Genomic DNA, 18,072 nt, shown 5'->3' on the forward strand with positions numbered 1-18,072 from the left:
TCTATTCTTGAAGAGTCCTCCCACAATAGATAATATAGCCGGTCGTGGTGGCACACGCAGGTAGGATTTGCTGAAGGAGGCAGAGACAGGAGGATCACGAGTTCGAGGTCAGCCTGGGCTACAATAGATAATATAAACTTTAGGCCCCACAAAGTGCAAACCAACCCCAGCCAGTCCAGGGAGTGGGCCCTAACCTTCTCCACCTCCTGTTCACACGATATAAAGCCACTCTGCCACACCCCCTGCCTGATAATAACTGCAAAAGCCAGAGGGTGAAGAAGGGAAGAGGCGGGGTGGGAGGAAGACAGGGCCAGAATGGGGGGACTCTCCCTCCCCAGCTCCCCAACAGCTGTGGAAAGCAAGGATGAGAGAAGTGTTTCCTAAAGTTCTAGATGCGAAGCAAAACCAAACAGCTTAGCGTAGTAGAGCCAGAGGACATAGTTCAATACCTACTCCAGCACTGTGGTCAAACAATAAGGACGGCTACCTCACTGAATTGTGAGGACTAATAAGCATCTGCTTATTATATAAATTATATAAAATGCTTAGAACGAGGTGTGGCGTATGGAAAGTGCTAAATGGTGACAGTGGCTTCCGGCTCTTTCAAACACAAACCACATAGCTCAGGTGTCCTACGAACAGTGTCAGGAATGCCACATTTTGTCACCCCAAACGCCTCACAGGAGTAACACCGCCTTCCTAAAAATCGTTCTAAGAACCAGCACCCCACCCCCCACCCCACTCCACCCCCGCCGTGACACAGGCAACACCCACTCCTCCCAGAACCACCCCTACTTCCTCCCACGCAGGCCACCTTTTCAGGCTAGTGGCTGCCTTCTGTCCTCCCGATCCAGCCCAACTCCTCCAAGATTCAAACTTTAGCTTTCCCTCCAGAATGTCGGGAAAAAGTAACTGACACACAGTGACTAGCCTTGTGTTGGATAGTCACAGGCAGATGTAACCCAAACAGCACAGCTCTAACCCGTGGGCATGCAAGGTCTTCGCGGTACAGAGGAAGTAGGAAGGAAAGACACGTGGAGAAGCGGTCAGAAAGGGGGCGTGGGGTGAAAAGGCTTTTGCTGGACCTTGTCCTTGGAAGGAGTCTGGCTCTGTTCTAAGTGAGACAGCCGACAATAGACAGTTCGCAGGACAGTGGCATGACCTCATGGTTTGGGCTTTAAATGGCTTCCTTTAGCTGTTGCAATGGTTTAAATGTGTCCCCCAAGACCTTCTATGTTGGAAACTTATCCCCCAAATTCACACATTGATGACACTTGGCATTGAAGATACATTGGTCTTGGGGGAATCACTGGGGCTGGATAAGATTATGGGGGGTCCCTCAATAACGCTTTGTAAGAACAGAAAGGGAGAACCACACTGGCACATGTGCCCTGTCTCCATGCGTGCTATCTTCCACTGTTCCACAGGCATCATGAAGTCCCTCAAAGACACCGAGCACAAGTCCATGCCTTGCTCTTAAACTCTCAGACTCCATAGTCATGAGCCAGAGAAAGGTTTTTCTTTCTAAATTACCATGTTCCAGGTAGCTTGCTAAAGCAACGAGAAACAAGTTAAGACACTTGCTCTGTTAAAAGCGAATTCTGGGGCCAGCAAGATGGCTCAGTGGGTAGAAGTGTTTATCACTGAGCCAGATGACCTCAGTTTGATCCCCAGGACCCACATGGTGGAAGGGGGTCAAAGGTCATCCCCTTACCACTGCATATATCCCATAACACATGAGCTCTCCTCCCCATACACACGAGGTAAATAAAAATCTAAATGTAATTTCTTAAAAATCGTATATAATAAAGAATAAACTATAGAGTTTGAGAATAGAAGCCAAAGGACCAGTTTTAAGTCTGGCAGAGGTGGCCAGGTCAAGGGGTATGGGGGAATCAGACCATAAACAACAGCAGTGAAGGAGTTGCTGAGTGTCAGTCTAGAAGGTTAAGCCTGTAGGAGTTCCAGAGCGCTGCTGATTAAAACATATATTAGCTCCTAATGTGGGCCAGGCACTAGCTCTGAACTATTTCTGAGCCAGACTGGCTAGAGAAATGTCCCCCCAGGCTCTGACTGGTACCAGCGATTCCTAAGACAGATTGTACCATGGGACATCTCTCACCCTCGGTACTCTAGTCTGTTCTTCAAACATGGCCTCTTCAGAGCGGAGCCAATACGGCCTGCCGGACCGGTGAAATGTGTGGTCGCTCGTATCATTATTCACCCCGCATCACTCTGGGGTATCTGCATTAAGGGAACTGATGACTCGGGTTCTCCATAAATCCTTCATTCTCCCGTTTTATTGTCCCGTCCATCACCTCCTCTTTATTCTTAATATTCAGGTTTGTGCTTTCAAGGCCAGGTCAGTTCTCTTGAGCACTTCCATCTTCCTCCTCTCGCGCATCTGCCCTGTCCTCCTGGGACAGCCACAGCCCGAGGATGGGAGACCGACTCATCTGTCTTCTGTAACCATATGGATAAGATGTAATCATTACCATTGTCAGCATTTGTTGTGCTTCGGAAGCTAATTAAGACAATTAGCTATTAAATACCAAAAACAATTAAGCTAATTGAAATAAACCATATGTAGTTTGCACCCTTGCATAGACAAAAAAAAAAAAAGTAATAACATGTGGCTGGATGGTGGCACTGCAACCGTTTCAGTGCCAAAATAAATCAGGGACGATGGGAGCCTGAGACGGAGGTGTCTTAACATCCAATCGGTTTATCCCCACAAATGTTTCTCGGAGACATTTGGCTTCATTTTTGAATGTTCTTCTATACTGATGGAGAGAGCAAAAGTGGGGAATTTCTGTCCAAATGTGTCTGTTAGGCTATAAAACTGCAGGCTTGTGCTGCAACCATGCCTCTGATTCAAGCCGGGCACTGAAGGAAGCATCTAAAAATGCAGGAAAGACGTGCAGCCTCTCAAAGACTCCTGGAACTTACCTTGAGGTTAGCCGGCCCTCTGGGGATAGATGCTGATGACGCCCTATGGCGTTTGGATGTGACTGGCAGTCTTAAACCACATGTGGAATCCCCTGGAGAGGGAAGCCACGGGAGGGAAGAGGAGCTGTCAAGACTAGGGAAAACTTTTTTTTTCAGCTGCATGTGCCAAAAAACACAAACAAACAAAAACTCAAGTGTAGTTTGTGCCTGCTAAAAATAGAACATAGTTAGGAAGAACAAGCAATAGAGACAAGAAAGAATGAGCTAGAATTTAGCTATGGGGAGCAGGAACTCAGGTTTCCCCGTGACTCAGCCCAACAGTGTCTATCCCTCCATCCACGTCGCACCTCTGCCAGCGCTACTCTGCCGCAGAAGCACTCTCTCTGCAGTAAGGACTATGAACGCCGCCAGTACCAATTTGGCAGCTGTCTGGATAAAGACTCCTTAGGTCTCATGTTCACACACCCATTATCTATGCATCCCCAGGCTTTGGTCTCTAGATCAAAGTGCTGAGGAAACAGCCAGAATTTGATGGACAGGGAGACCATCAAATACAAAAAGACCTTGACTAGGGCAAAGGCCAAGCAGAGCTGAGCATTCATAAGCATCCGTATGTCTGTAGCTTCCCATCTTCCCATGTCTTTGCTGAAAATTCAAAAGATGAGATTACAAACACCCAGGACTCAATTCCCCAGACCCACCTCAAGCACAATTGAATAAAACAAAATACAGAGGGGAAAGAGCTGAGGCTTTTCCCCCACTTTTTAGTAAACATTCACTATTTGGGCAGGAGCCGAGGTCAGTATGTACCTAAACCACCTATTACAGTGGGGAACACTTCTAGCTTGTGGACAGTAGTAGGCTGGCAGACGCCGGGCAGCCTGTTACGAAGAGAGAAAGGACATCACTTGCTTGCACCGTCTGCTCTTTTCCACCACGGTGATGTTTAGCTGCCCACGTGATGCCATTGTCTGCAGAGACGGAAGAGATGTTTATAACGTTATCAGTCAAGACTCCGTTCATCATAACTCCATGGGCGGAAGTAACATCAAGACCGGAAACGACAGCTAAAGTCATAAGATAATTAAAAAGTGATGGAATTTGTGTGTTTCGGAGCTCATTTTTACGGCTGCTGAGATGGCTGCTGGCCTAGTTCAACCTCCAGAACCCACGTGGTGGGAAGAAAGACCAGACTCTGGTGCTGTGGTAAACCCATGCACACACTAAATAAATAAATGTTAAAAAAAAAAAAATTCTTTTAAATTGAATAGCTCTACTTTAATGCAGTGTTTTGGCCGGTGAGCTTATATATTTACATTTACTTTTCTTAACTGAGCTTTTTATTTTTTTAAATATTTATTTATTATGTATACAATATTCTGTCTGTGTGTATGCCTGCAGGCCAGAAGAGGGCACTAGACCACATTACAGATGGTTGTGAGCCACCATGTGGTTGCTGGGAATTGAGCTCAGGAGATTTGGAAGAGCAGGCAATGCTCTTAACTGCTGAGCCATCTCTCCAGCCCCCTGAGTTTTGTTTTTTGTTTTTTGTTTTTGTTTTCGTTTTGTTTTTTGTTTTTGCAATTATTACCATGACCAGAACACTGATGTTGACACAGTCAAGCTATAGAACATTTTTATCTTAGTAAAGATCTCCCGGGCTGGAGAGATGGCTCAGAGGTTAAGAGCATTGCCTGCTCTTCCAAAGGTCCTGAGTTCAATTCCCAGCAACCACATGGTGGCTCAACCATCTGTAATGGGGTTTGGTGTCCACTTCTGGCCTTCAGCCATACACACAGACAGAATATTGTATACATAATAAATAAATATTTAAAAAAAAAAGATCTCCCACATTGCCTTGCATAGGTCTCCACTTTCCTTTTACCAACAGCCCCTTGGCCCTCAGAAACTGCTAATCTATTCACTAGTTCTGTCATTTTGTAACATTGAGAATTTTCTGTAGGGATGGCAAGATGACTCAGTGGGTAGAGATGCTGGCCACCAAGCCTGACAACCTGTCCCCAAACAATAAAAGGAGAGAGCCCTGAAAATTTTCCTCTAATGTCCATACACACACCATGGCAAACCTGTATGTTTACACACATACACACACACACAAATGAATAAATAAATATTCTATAGGTAGAATCATACATTGTGTAACTTTGAGGGGTTGGTTTCTCCTACTCAGCATCGTTCTCTGCAGATATCACGGGTTGCTGGTCTTGTTCATTTTCTCTCATATTGCTCACTTGTGTCCTAGTTTGCCCCTCACTGAAGGACAGAGAAGACGCTTCCATTGTACATACTCCAAATAGACTGTCTATAGACGGTTGTTCATAAAGTTTTGTGTGGAGGCATATCTTTGTTTCTTCGGGATGTGAGGCATAGAGTATGATTACTAGCTCACGTGGTGTCAAAGAGAGTGGCAAACTCCCTCCAGAGTGGTTGTTTACACGTCTGCTTCCCACCAGCAGGGTCTAAGCAATGTGTTTCTCCACAGCCTCGCTAGCCTTTGAGGTCGCCTCTTTGCTTTTGTTGTTTCTCCTTGCTGCTGTTGCCTGGGTTGGGTTTGATTTGGTTGGCGTTTTGCCATTCGAATAGGTGTCTCCTGCACTTCCCCAATTGCTAACCAATCGTCTTCAGTGATAGTGTCTGTTCCCCAGTTCTCAAATGGATTCTTATGATTCTGATGTTGACTTTGCACTGCCTGCTCTTCCAAAGGTCCTGAGTTCACTTCCCAGCAACCAAATAGTGGCTCACAACCATCTGTAATGAGATCTGGTGCCCTCTTGAGGAAGAGGCCTGATCAGCCATCCTAATCAACTTAGACCATGAAACCCAATATGGACAAGTTCAACAGAACTGCCATATACGGGCTGCCCATGCATGCTTCAGCATTGCCAGAGCATAAATTTGATTAGATTTTTTTTTTGAGTATCTAGACCAGTGGTTCTCAACCTTCCTAATGCTGTGACCCTTTAATACAGTTCCTCATGTGGTGATTCCCAAACCATAAAATTATTTCATTGCTACTTCATAACTGTAATCCTGTTATTGTTATGAATAGTAATGTAAATATCTAATATGCAAGATATCTGATATGTGACCCCCCCAAAGGGGTCACAACCAACAAGTTGAGAACCATTGGACTAGATACTGATAATCCTTCCTTTGATGTATGTCTTAAAATACTTTCCTCTTTCTGTAATTTGCCTTTTTCTTTCTTGTAACAGGTCTGCTCTTTCCACCTCAGTCTCTCAAGTTCTGTGCTTGCAGGATTTACCACCGTTCCTGGCCTAGAAGATGCCTTTCTGTGCTCTCTTTCTTTTGTGTGTGCATGTGGCAATGGTGGAGGAAGGGAAGCATGATTTGTATTTAAGACAGGGTCTCACGGTGTAGCCCTGGCTGACCTGAAACTCAAAGAGATACACCTGCCCAAGTGCTGGGATTATGATGGGGAAGCTCAGCCAATCACATCTGGTTAGGGTGTGGCCGCTTGGAGCCCAGGTAGAAAAACCGGGGTAGGTAGGTGCGCACTCGGTCTATGCGGTGTTCACAGGACGATTTTGGATTTTGGACCTCCCACCCTTGTAGCGTGAGTTCCCCCCTTTTTTAACTATTAAATTATATCTGTTGTTCTTGAGCTGGTCTGGTTATTTATTGTACCGACTGTATATGCCAACACCTACAGGATTAAAGGCATGAGCCACCATTTCTGGTTCACTTAACAAATCATATATATATATAATTTATTTATTTTCATTTTATTTGCGTCAGTGTTTTGCTTGCATGTATATCTTGTGTGAGGGTGTCAAACCTGGAGTTATAGACAGTTGTGAGTTGCCACGTGGGTGCTGGGAATTGAACCTGGGTCCTCTGGAAGAACAATCGGTGCTCTTAACTACTGAGCCATTTCTGCAGCCCCAACAAATTCTTTTGCAGAATAAAAATGTTTAGATTTTTATGAGCTCCAAATTAACAGTCTTCATCATCAAATCTAAGAGCTTTGTCTACTGTAGACTATTCCTTTACACTGTATGAACACTATATGTCACTGCGATTGGTTTAATAAAGAAGCTGACTGGCCAATAGCTGAACAGGATAAGGTTAAGTCAGAGAACCAGACTAAGAAGAAGAAGGGCAGAGTCAGAGGAGTTGCCAGCCAGACAAGAAGAGAAAATGGGAGTTGCAAGATAAAAGAGAGATAATGCCACATGGCAGAATGTAGATTAATATAAATGGTAGATTTAAGTTCTAAATGTTAGCTCATAATAAGCCCAAGTTACTGACCAAGCATTTATAAAGAATATTAAAGCTATGTGTGTTTATTTTGGAGCTGAGGATCATAACAAAAACTCTGCCTACAAGGCACAATTCTTTTATATAACTGGAGAAATAGTTCAGTGACTAAAAGTGCTGGTTGAACAATCATAAGGACCAGAGTTTGGATCCCAGCACCCACATTACAAACCCAGTGTCCCCCAAAGGCCTTCAACTCCAAGAGCTCTGATGCCCTCTTCTGGCCTATGCATGCACACAGACACGTGGACCCTTCCTTGCATACCCTTTATACACATACACTCACACAGATACATGCACATGCATAAATAAATAAATCTCTAAAAATGTAATGTTTTACATTTGAGTCTGTGATCCATTTTGAGTTAGAATATACCACCCCCCAGGATGTAAGATTTATACCGGGATTTTATTTATTTGATTTGTTTGCCTATGAATGTTCTCTCACTGTGTCATTTATCGACAAAGCTGTCTTTTCTTCCTGAAGTTTGTGCCTTTTGTCAAAAGTCAGTTAGGCATGTGTCTGTAGATCGATTTCTAGGTCGTCTATTTCTGCTCCATTAATCCACGTGCCTGTCTCTCTTGATTACTGACACTATATAGTAAATCTTGAAATCAGGTAGGTGAATTCACCCCGCGTTATTTTCTCTTTTTGTGTTGTTCCAGATACTATGATTCCTACGCTTTACTATATAAATTTTAAAATAGTTTTATCTATCGCTACCAAAAATTTTAGCGCTTAATAAAAATTATATTGAACCCACATATCTTTTTTTAATTGATAGTTTTATGATATAAGTTTTCTACTCACAAACATGGTATGTCTCTTCATTCGTTCACATCCTCTTTGATGTCTTTCCTCAACTTTGCAATTTTTGCCATATATGTCAGATTATACCTAAATATTTCATGTACTTGAGTGTCTACAAATGATATTACACTTTTATTTGATTTCCCTCATTGTTTCTTTTGTTTTGCTTTGTTTGGTCGCTGTTGTTGTTGTTTTTGTGGGATGGGGAAGGTGCTTTGTCTCTTGAGGCCTTTTGTAGCTCAGACTAGCCTTGAACCCCTGGCCCTCCTGCCTCCACCTCCCAAGCTTAGGGATTACAGGGTAAGTCACTGAGCCCTGCTCTGCACTGTTTTTTTGTTCCTTTCCAGCCCTGCTTCCACTTCTTTGTGTTGTAGTTTGCTGGGCGATTTCTAGGTTCTGAGCTAAGACTTAAACAACAGGTGTGAGATCGTTTCTTCTTTTTTCTTTTTTCCTTAAACAGGATCGAGTTCTGTTTCAAGTCAGCTTTGACTCTGGGATTGCTACCATGCCTACTTTTGTGTTCCTCTTTTCTGTTTGGGTTTGTTGGGTTTTTGTTGCTGCTGCTGTTTTGTTGGGTTTTTTTTTTTTTTTTTTTGCTGTTGTTGTTGTTTTTTAGTTTGTTTGTTTGTTTGTTTTTGGTTTTTTGGTTTGGGTTTGGGAGGGTTATTTTTCCAGTTCAAGGGACCAAACTCAGGGACTTAAGTATGGTAGTTGTCTTAGTTATTTTCGACTGCTGTGAAAAGACATAATGACCAAGGCAACTTATAAAAAAAATTTACTGGGGCTCAGGGCTTTAGAGGTCAGAGTCTGTGATCATGGCAGCAGGCAGGCATGGCACTAGAGATGAGAGCTTACACTACCCACAAGCATGGGGCAGAGAGAGAGAGAGAGATAGAGAGCTAACTGGGAACAGCAAGAGCTTTTGAAACCACAAAACCCACCCCTAGTGACAAACCACTTCCAAGAAAGCCACACCTCTTAATCCTTCCCAAATATTTCCGTTACCTGGGGATCAAGGATTCAATATATGAGCATAGGGGGCCCATTCTCATTCAAACCACAACACAGGTAGGCAGGAGTTCTACCACTGTGATAGCCCCTGGTCTTTGGGTTTTATGAGATATGATCTGTGTAGCACAGGCCTTGAACCCATTATGTGGGTACTGGGATCTGAACCCTGATCCTTATGATTGTTCAGCCGGCACTTTAACCACTGAGCTATCCCTCTAGTCATATAAAAAAAAATTGTTTCTTGTAGGCAGAGTTTTGTCAGGACCCTCATCTTCAAAATAAATGCACAGAGACTTAATATTAATTATGAATGCTTGGTCAATAGCTCAGGCTTGCTATTAGCACTTTATATTAATCTACATTCTGCCACATGGTGTTACCTCTCTTTCATCTTGCACCTTCAGTTCCTTCTCTGTATCTGACTGAGACTCCTTTGACTCCGCCCTTCTTCTTCCCAGTGTCCTTAGTCTGATTCTCCTACCTAACTTTATCCTGTCCAGCTATTGGTCAGTCAGCTTTGTTATTAAGCCAATCACAGTGACATATATTCACACAGTGTAAACCTCCTGCTTCTGCCTCTATGTTCTTAGGTTACAGAAATACACCAACACACCCAACATGGTCCACTCTTGTGTATGTGTTTAGATCTAATGTCAAAATGTCAATATCTGTGTTTCATGGATTTTGATATATAGAAGATTTAGTGTCATTTAGTTCAATGTTTTATTTCCCTGAAGACTTCTTTTTGACTCATTGGTTATTTTTCAAAACATGTCTAGCTCCTATATGTTTGGAGAATTTCCTGTTATTTTTTTGTTATTAATTTCTTTTTCCTTTTCTTTTTTTTGGGGGGGTGGGGTGGGAGTTGAGACAGGGTTTCAAAACTCACTGTCCTGGAACTCCCTCTGTAGACCAAACTGGCTTTGAACTCACAGAGATCCGCCTGCCTCTGCCTCCCAAGTTCTGGGATTAAAGGTGTGCGCCACCACCGCCTGGCCCTGTTGCTAATTTCTAGTTGGAGTCCACAGTGGTTTTGAGGATAAGCTCTATGTTGATTCTCTTAAACTGGTTGCAATTTTTGTTGTTTCATAGCCTAGAATATTGTCTCTTAGTGCATACTCCATAAACAATGGAACAAAACGTCAGGAGGGACAAAATAGACACAGACCACAAAAGGAGGATGTACTATGATGTCAATTCAGTCCCAATGGTTGGTGATAACTTCAATGATTTTTTCTTCTTCATTTGTTTATTTCTAGACAGGATCTGACTATCTCTCTCTGGTTGGCCTGGAACTCACTATGTAGACCAGGCTGATCTTGAGCTCACAGTGATCCTCCTGCCTCTTCCTTTCAAATACTAGGCTTACCGGCATGTGCCTTGATACCTAGCTTAACTTGGAGAGTCCTTTGTATCCCTATATCCATCAATTGCTCTATCGCTAGTTGAGAAAGGGGAACTGTAGTCCCCAGCTATAACTGTGATTCACCTGCTTTTCTTTTCAGTTCAGTCAGTTTTTCTTCGAATATTTTGCAATTTTGTTGTGTAATGCCTGAAGGGTTCTAGCAGGCCCAAGCATGGCAAACAAGTATGTCCCTGTCAGGTCTTGCCCTCCCCCACTCCCCCTTTTTTGCTAAACTGATAGGTTAATTCCTAAAGGTAGCCACCAAGGTCTAATCCCTTTTTTGGCTACTTTCTTCTCCTGAAGCTGACTACCAAGGTTCAGCTATCAAAGTATTGAAGCCCAGCAATCAAAAGCCCCCTTCCAGTTATCCTAATTAACATTCCCAATCAAAACAAACCAACTCATCTAACACAGGGCTTTCCTCTTTTCCCTTTACAAACTGCCATTTGCCCATGGGACATGATTATCTCCTATCTATCCAGAGGCATTCCTTTGTCCCTCTGGGCAAATAGCCCTATCCTTCCCCCTTGTTCCTTTTCCCTTCTCCCTCATCCTCCATCTCCTGTCTTTGTTTATTATTCTCTGTCCTTTGTGCCTCTGGGGAAAATAAATCTCCTTTGTGCTGAGAACTTGGTCTTAGAGTGTCCTGTGCCAAGTTGAGTCCTTTCAGTACATACACACTCTCGATAGTTATCCCCTAGATGGATTTACTCTTCCATTGTTAGACAGTAACACACTCTACCTCTTACTCCTGAATGGTGATGAAAACCCACCAGATCTCTCAACGCCATCCAGAGGGGAAAGAAGAAGTGTTTGGTTGGAGCCTCCAGCTTGCCCCTGCATGATCCAGAAAGTCCCATTCCTGTCTCTTTCTCCAAACCCTGCCCATGCAGAGAGTCTCCAAACAAAGGAAGGTGCCAAAAAAAGCCCAGTTTTGCATTCTTGGTGGACATTGCAGCTTCCTTCCCAGAAGTTGCCAACCGTCCAAGTCCCCACCTAAAGGGTTTAGCTTTTGACCACACTTGGGCACAAACCCAGCTCACGGTGAACAGGTCATCACCCCTTGTCTACAATCTATAAAGTCTCTCTGCTTTCATGTGGGTGCCACTTCTCTGGCCTCATCTCTGGGACTGGAGAACCCGTCCAGAAGTTGCTTTGCTCAAATAAACCTGTTCTTATACTTTTTCAGTTTGGCTTGATCTGGCTTACTGTGTTGGTGGAGAAATCTACTGGGGTGTAGATGGAGACTGCACTTTAGTTTTCCAGACACCCAGACCCGAATAATCACGCAAAAGCTTTATCAACTACAATACTGTTTGGCCAATGGCTCAGGCATAGCCTTAGTTAGCTCTTACATCTTAAATTAACCCATTTCTATTAATCTGTGATAGACTCCTTAGAATAGGATAATTATTGAAACATTTAGCATATGCTTCTTGCTTAATATTGTTTATACTGGTTGTAATTCTTATTTTTATACTTGATATCTGTTCTTATTGTATATAGTTTTGTATTGGGTTTGAAATTCTTACTTAGACAAAAGGGGGAGGTGATGGGGAACCCTTGGGTAAGCTAGTCTGTCTTCTTATCTCTCCCTTTAGGGTTCTGTTTCTTTTACACACAACAGAAAAGAGAGTTTAGCTGTACTTTGCAAGAGATATCACTATTTATACAGCTGTAATTTACTTTTTGATAGCTGAATTGATCTACCCATTCACAAATCCCTATAATTTTGACAGGAGCCCTTGTAAGCTAGTTCCAATGTAACACTACTGTGAATCTCAGAATCTGCCCCACCTCCCACCACAGAAGCTAAGTCACTCTCTTTCCAGCCTTCCTGGAAGACACCCAACCTGAGTGAGTCCATCAGGCACTTCCACCAAAGACCATGAATGCTTCAGGAGCAAGCAATGTGCAGAAGTAGGATGGTGGAGAATCCTGGTAGTCATTCCAGGGACAGAATAACAAAGGTCACATCCTTCCCAGGGACCAGACTATGGCACCCTGTACTCACTGGTAGTAGTCTTGCCTGATATTTTCTGTATTATGGATTTAACAGTGGACCTCACCAGCTGTGTCTAAGTTGGATTCCCTTCCTTCGCAGGAAGGAGTTGTGTGAATCCTTCTGCTCAGTCCTGTGGTGTGTGATTAAGTCAGCTGCAGTGCAAAGAAGAGTGCAAAGAATAATTCACACTGGCGCACATTTCCCCTGGCTGTCAACCACAGACACCCCTGGGGGAGGGAGGAAAATCTCAGCTTCTCCCACAAAACGACCTTGCTCTCACACAGGGGAGAGCCAAGAGCACAGCAGAACGCAACCTCCAAGGGCTTGCTGAGAGGCGATCCTTAGACCCTGCAGTGGTCTGAACGAATGTGTTCCTGCAGAATTCATGTTGGAGAGAGGCCCTGTGTAATGGAGACTGTCCAGCAGGTGAAGGCTGTGTTATGATGGTTCTGACTTCATCTTGCCCTTGGACCTGAGAAAGCCTTTGGCCCCACCTCTCCCCTTTTCCCATGTGAGGGTGCAGCAACAGCTGCCATCTTGGAAAGAGCCAGCATCAGACACTGAGTCTGCTGAACTGAACTTCCTGGCCTCCAGGACCGTACGAAATAAATCCTCCATCATATCTTATGAATTTCCCATCCTGTTTGCTACAGCATCAGGGAAAGACTAAGGCCCAGCCCAAAACCTCAACCTGCTTCCTCAGTTACCAAAATCTCTCCTCAGTAAATCCGAGCCCACCACCAGTGGTAGAGGGAACAGAAGCAAAGTCTCCTCTTGTGAGATAAGTCGTTGGTACCAGATGGAGTCCCTTAACCAGCTCAACCTTGGAAACAAAGCAATCTCATACCCCTAAAGTTTATGTTTATCCTTCTCTACTTTCCAGTTCCCCAGGCCTTCCTATACTCATGATATTTGTCAATTAGAGGAAAAGTTTTGCTTTGTTTTGTTTTTTAGGGTTTTTTTTTGTTTGTTTGTTTGTTTTGGTTTTTTGAGATAGGTTTCTCTGAAGCTTTGAAGCTTGTCCTGGAACTAGCTCTTGTAGACCAGGCTGGTCTCAAACTCACAGAGATCCGCCTGCCTCTGCCTCCCCGAGTGCTGGGATTAAAGGCGTGCGCCACCACCGCCCGGCTAGAGGAAAAGTTTTCATGGCCCTTAAGGTGACTTTGGGGCATAGAAGGAAATGCTCCAACACCCATAATGTCTCAGCAACATGACTGTACAAACATGAGCTGAACATGGAGAACACCAATAGACATACTCCAAAGTTGACTGGGGGCAGGGAGGCATGGGACATGGACACTCAGACAATGCAGGAGCATGGGATGGCGTGGATGGTGACAAGGTCTCAACCCTACACAAAACTACAGGCAACTAAGGAGAACGAGTCAGGGAAGAGCAAACCAATCAGTTATCTAATATCAAATGGCCATACATACAAGTAACACTATACAGACTGAGCAGATTTTAGTTAGGAATATATGTGTTTATACACATATCTGTGCATGTGACAGCAATTAATGAAAAAGAAGTCATAAATTTGAAAGAGAGCAAAAACCCATGGAGGGTTTGGAGAGAGAAAAGGGAAGGGGAGAATGATGTGATTATATTATAATCTCAAAAACTAACAAAAAGGCACTCTGTGCGCCTGCTCCTCCCTGCTTGTTCGTCCTCTGCAGTCGCTCCGCAGTCGCCGCCGCCATGAGGGAGATCGTGCACCTGCAGGCTGTGCAGTGCGGCAACCAGATTGGCGCCAAATTCTGGGAGGTGATCAGCGACGAGCATGGCATTGATCCCACCGGCACGTACCACGGAGATAGCGACCTCCAGCTGGAGCGTATCAACGTGTACTACAACGAGGCCACCGGTGGCAAGTATGTGCCCCGTGCCGTGCTCGTGGACTTGGAGCCCGGCACCATGGACTCAGTGCGCTCCGGGCCCTTCGGGCAGATCTTCAGACCTGATAACTTCGTCTTCGGTCAGAGTGGGGCTGGGAACAACTGGGCCAAGGGGCACTACACAGAAGGCGCAGAGCTGGTTGACTCGGTGTTGGACGTTGTGAGAAAGGAAGCCGAGAGCTGTGATTGCTTGCAGGGCTTCCAGCTGACCCACTCCCTGGGCGGGGGGACTGGTTCTGGGATGGGTACCCTCCTTATCAGCAAGATCCGGGAAGAGTACCCGGACAGAATCATGAACACCTTCAGTGTGGTCCCTTCCCCCAAGGTGTCGGACACAGTGGTTGAGCCTTACAATGCCACCCTTTCAGTGCACCAGCTCGTTGAAAACACTGACGAGACCTATTGCATTGATAACGAAGCACTCTATGACATCTGTTTCAGAACCCTAAAGCTGACCACACCTACTTATGGTGACCTGAACCATCTAGTGTCCGCCACCATGAGTGGGGTCACCACTTGCCTGCGATTCCCTGGCCAGCTAAATGCTGACCTACGGAAGCTGGCTGTAAATATGGTGCCCTTCCCTCGCCTGCACTTCTTCATGCCTGGCTTTGCCCCCTTGACCAGCCGGGGCAGCCAGCAGTACCGGGCCCTGACAGTTCCTGAGCTCACTCAGCAGATGTTCGATGCCAAGAACATGATGGCCGCCTGTGATCCCCGCCATGGGCGCTACTTGACGGTGGCTGCCGTCTTCAGGGGCCGCATGTCTATGAAGGAGGTGGACGAACAGATGCTTAACGTCCAGAACAAGAACAGCAGCTACTTTGTGGAGTGGATCCCCAACAATGTGAAAACAGCTGTCTGTGACATTCCACCTCGGGGCCTAAAAATGTCCGCCACCTTCATCGGCAACAGCACTGCCATCCAGGAGCTGTTCAAGCGCATCTCCGAGCAGTTCACAGCCATGTTCCGACGCAAGGCCTTCCTGCACTGGTACACGGGTGAGGGCATGGATGAGATGGAGTTCACCGAGGCTGAGAGCAACATGAACGACCTGGTGTCTGAGTACCAGCAGTACCAGGATGCCACAGCTGAGGAGGAGGGCGAGTTTGAGGAGGAGGCTGAGGAGGAGGTGGCCTAGAGCTGTGGGAAGCAGCTACAGCATGGGAGCAGTGTGAACTCTTTATTCATTCACATCTGTCTGCTAGCCATGTCCACTGTGCATTTGCTGTCCTGTCCTGACATCATTTGTACAGATACCACCATTAAAGAAATTCATAGTGTGAAAAAAAAAAAAACTAACAAAAAGAATGAATGAAATTGAATGTATTTGATTTCATTTTGAGTACTTCACCTGACTGACCAACTCCCCAAAGTCAAAAGTGATTTTAACAGACTTAATAAGTTAAGAAATGAAAAACGGGGAGCTGGAGCCATGGCTCAGAGGTTAAGAGCACTGACTAGTCTTCAGAGGTCCTGAGTTCAATCCCCAGCAACCACATGGTGGTTCACAACTATCTATAATAGAATCTAGTACCCTCTGGGGGCATGCAGGCAATGAGGAAGAACACTGTACATAAATAAACCTTTGAAAAAAACACAAAACAGTGAATTTGGAGTAGTGCTCACAGGTTTGGCGAGATTGATTAGGGAGCAAACCCTACTCCTGAATCGGCCTTTTAAGTTGACTTAAATTCTGTTAAGTATTATGAAGTTGATGTACACTTAGATTTCAACTAGAAAAAAAATCGCACATAGCAATTAACATACAAATGTTAAAATAGAATGCTAAGTGTGATGTATTATTCTAATGGGCCAAATTCTATCTAAGTTGTGCATTCTATATATGTAAGCTAATACATATGCAAAAATATTTAATTTCAAGAGATTGAAATGATAGTTTTTATTCCCTTGAGCATTAGTAGCCTTGATTTTAATTATTCTCAGGCTACTAAAATATCTACCCATGGAGAAGATGGAAACCTCCTCAGCTAATTGAGATTGTTAATGAGCCGGGGGTTCTAAGTAAAATGCTGACTAGAATCCAGGTGAGGCTGCAGACTGACCCATGGATCCCTACTTTGAGTCACTTTCTAACTTAAAAGACACAGGTTGCTGAGCAAGCCAACCCCTTAGGTTAATGACTACCAGTCTCTACGCCTACCGCCCAGGTGGTGGACCTGATCTGGTGTTTGTTTAATTCTGAAGGCATTGAACAATGTATTGTTCATTTATCTCTAGAGAATCTTTGTCTTTGGGATGGGGAGATTGTTCAGTGGATAGAGTACTTGCAACACAAACAAGAGAACCGGAGTTCAGATTGACAATACCCTTGTAAAAAGTTAGCAATGCTGTCTAGAATCCCCGTGCCTGGAAGGCAGATTCCGGAATAGGCTGGCTCCCTAATCAATCTAGCCAAACCGGTGAGCTCTACTCCAGATTCAGCCAGAGATCGTCTCTCACAAAATACATTGGAGAATGATTAAGAAAGACACTCAACTTTGACCTCCAGCTTCCACACGTACAAATACCCATACACACGCATGAACATATATATACATACTATACACACATACAGAAGAATCTCTGGTTCCTGTCATGTACTTCTCCCTTTGGGGGGGTTTTGATTTTGTTTTGGCTTTTCATCATTTCTATGTTACTTATAAAGATCGTACAACTCGCCGGGCGGTGGTGGCGCACACCTTTAATCCCAGCACTGGGGAGGCAGAGGCAGACGGATCTCTGTGAGTTCGAGGCCAGCCTGGTCTACAAGAGCTAGTTCCAGGACGGGAACCAAAAAAGCTACGGAGAAACCCTGTCTCGAAAAATCAAAATCAAAATCAAAATCAAAAAAAAAAAAAAAAGATCGTACAACTCTGGATGTTATAGTTTCATATCAAAATATTTAGCTTTTATGCCAAAATAGGTAATTAAATTCTGATCATCTCTTATAGCTAGCTATGTCTGAGATCCAAGATCATTCTCTAAGATCATGGCTGATCCCATCTCCTATGCCAACTGTGAGAGTGACAATTACATTTTAAGTTTTAATTCTTATGCTGTAGAGAGCCATGAAACAAAAATGCCTCTGATCTGCAAGCCCCTTGCCCAAGGACAGAAAGGCTGGAGGCTATGGCTTATGGGACATAACAAGCCACATGTTTTACTACTCTAAACAAGTTTGTCTGACCCATCTGCGCCTGGATGTGCTTGATTACATATGGGTGGGAGGTTCACATGCAGGAAATAAGTCAATATGTGTGCTTGCCCGATTGGATGTAGGCTGGAGGTACATCGGGATGTATGCTTGCTCCTGATTGAACGTCCTTAAGCCACTGAAAACTGTGACTCAGGCCATTTTTCTGGGGAACCAGAGATGGACCTGGCCAGAGTCCATCCAACTGGCCAGTATTTAATTAAAGCTTGCTTCAATTTTAACTTTAAATTGTGGTAGTGATCTTATTCTCGACCGGTGGGATTAACACTACCTTATCTTCTGTGGCCCTAGAATTTCTGATGTCCTTGGAAATGTCCAAAAGGGCTTCCCCAGGGTCTGTGTTCTACCCCAGCTGAGGAAACTTTAAGGAGTTCCTAAGCTTAATAATTCTCTAGGGCAGCCTCTTTCCTGCTTCTCCCAAGCAAACATTGCAGTGGTCAAGGTCATTTCATACAACACGGTCTATTCAAGAGACAC

At 44.4% G+C, this 18,072-nt stretch overlaps 1 protein-coding gene across 1 annotated transcript; it reads left to right on the forward strand.

The window, feature by feature from the left end:
* Nucleotides 1-14,130: 14,130 nt before the first annotated feature.
* On the forward strand, nucleotides 14,131-15,659 carry LOC130869618 (tubulin beta-4B chain-like). Its single transcript, XM_057761919.1, has one exon. It carries the CDS (start codon nucleotides 14,182-14,184, stop codon nucleotides 15,517-15,519), a length of 1,338 nt encoding a protein of 445 aa, XP_057617902.1. The 5' UTR covers nucleotides 14,131-14,181; the 3' UTR covers nucleotides 15,520-15,659.
* Nucleotides 15,660-18,072: the final 2,413 nt, after the last annotated feature.

The sequence above is a fragment of the Chionomys nivalis genome, chromosome 2, assembly GCF_950005125.1.
Source record: "Chionomys nivalis chromosome 2, mChiNiv1.1, whole genome shotgun sequence".
NCBI classification, from domain to species: Eukaryota; Metazoa; Chordata; class Mammalia; order Rodentia; family Cricetidae; genus Chionomys; species Chionomys nivalis.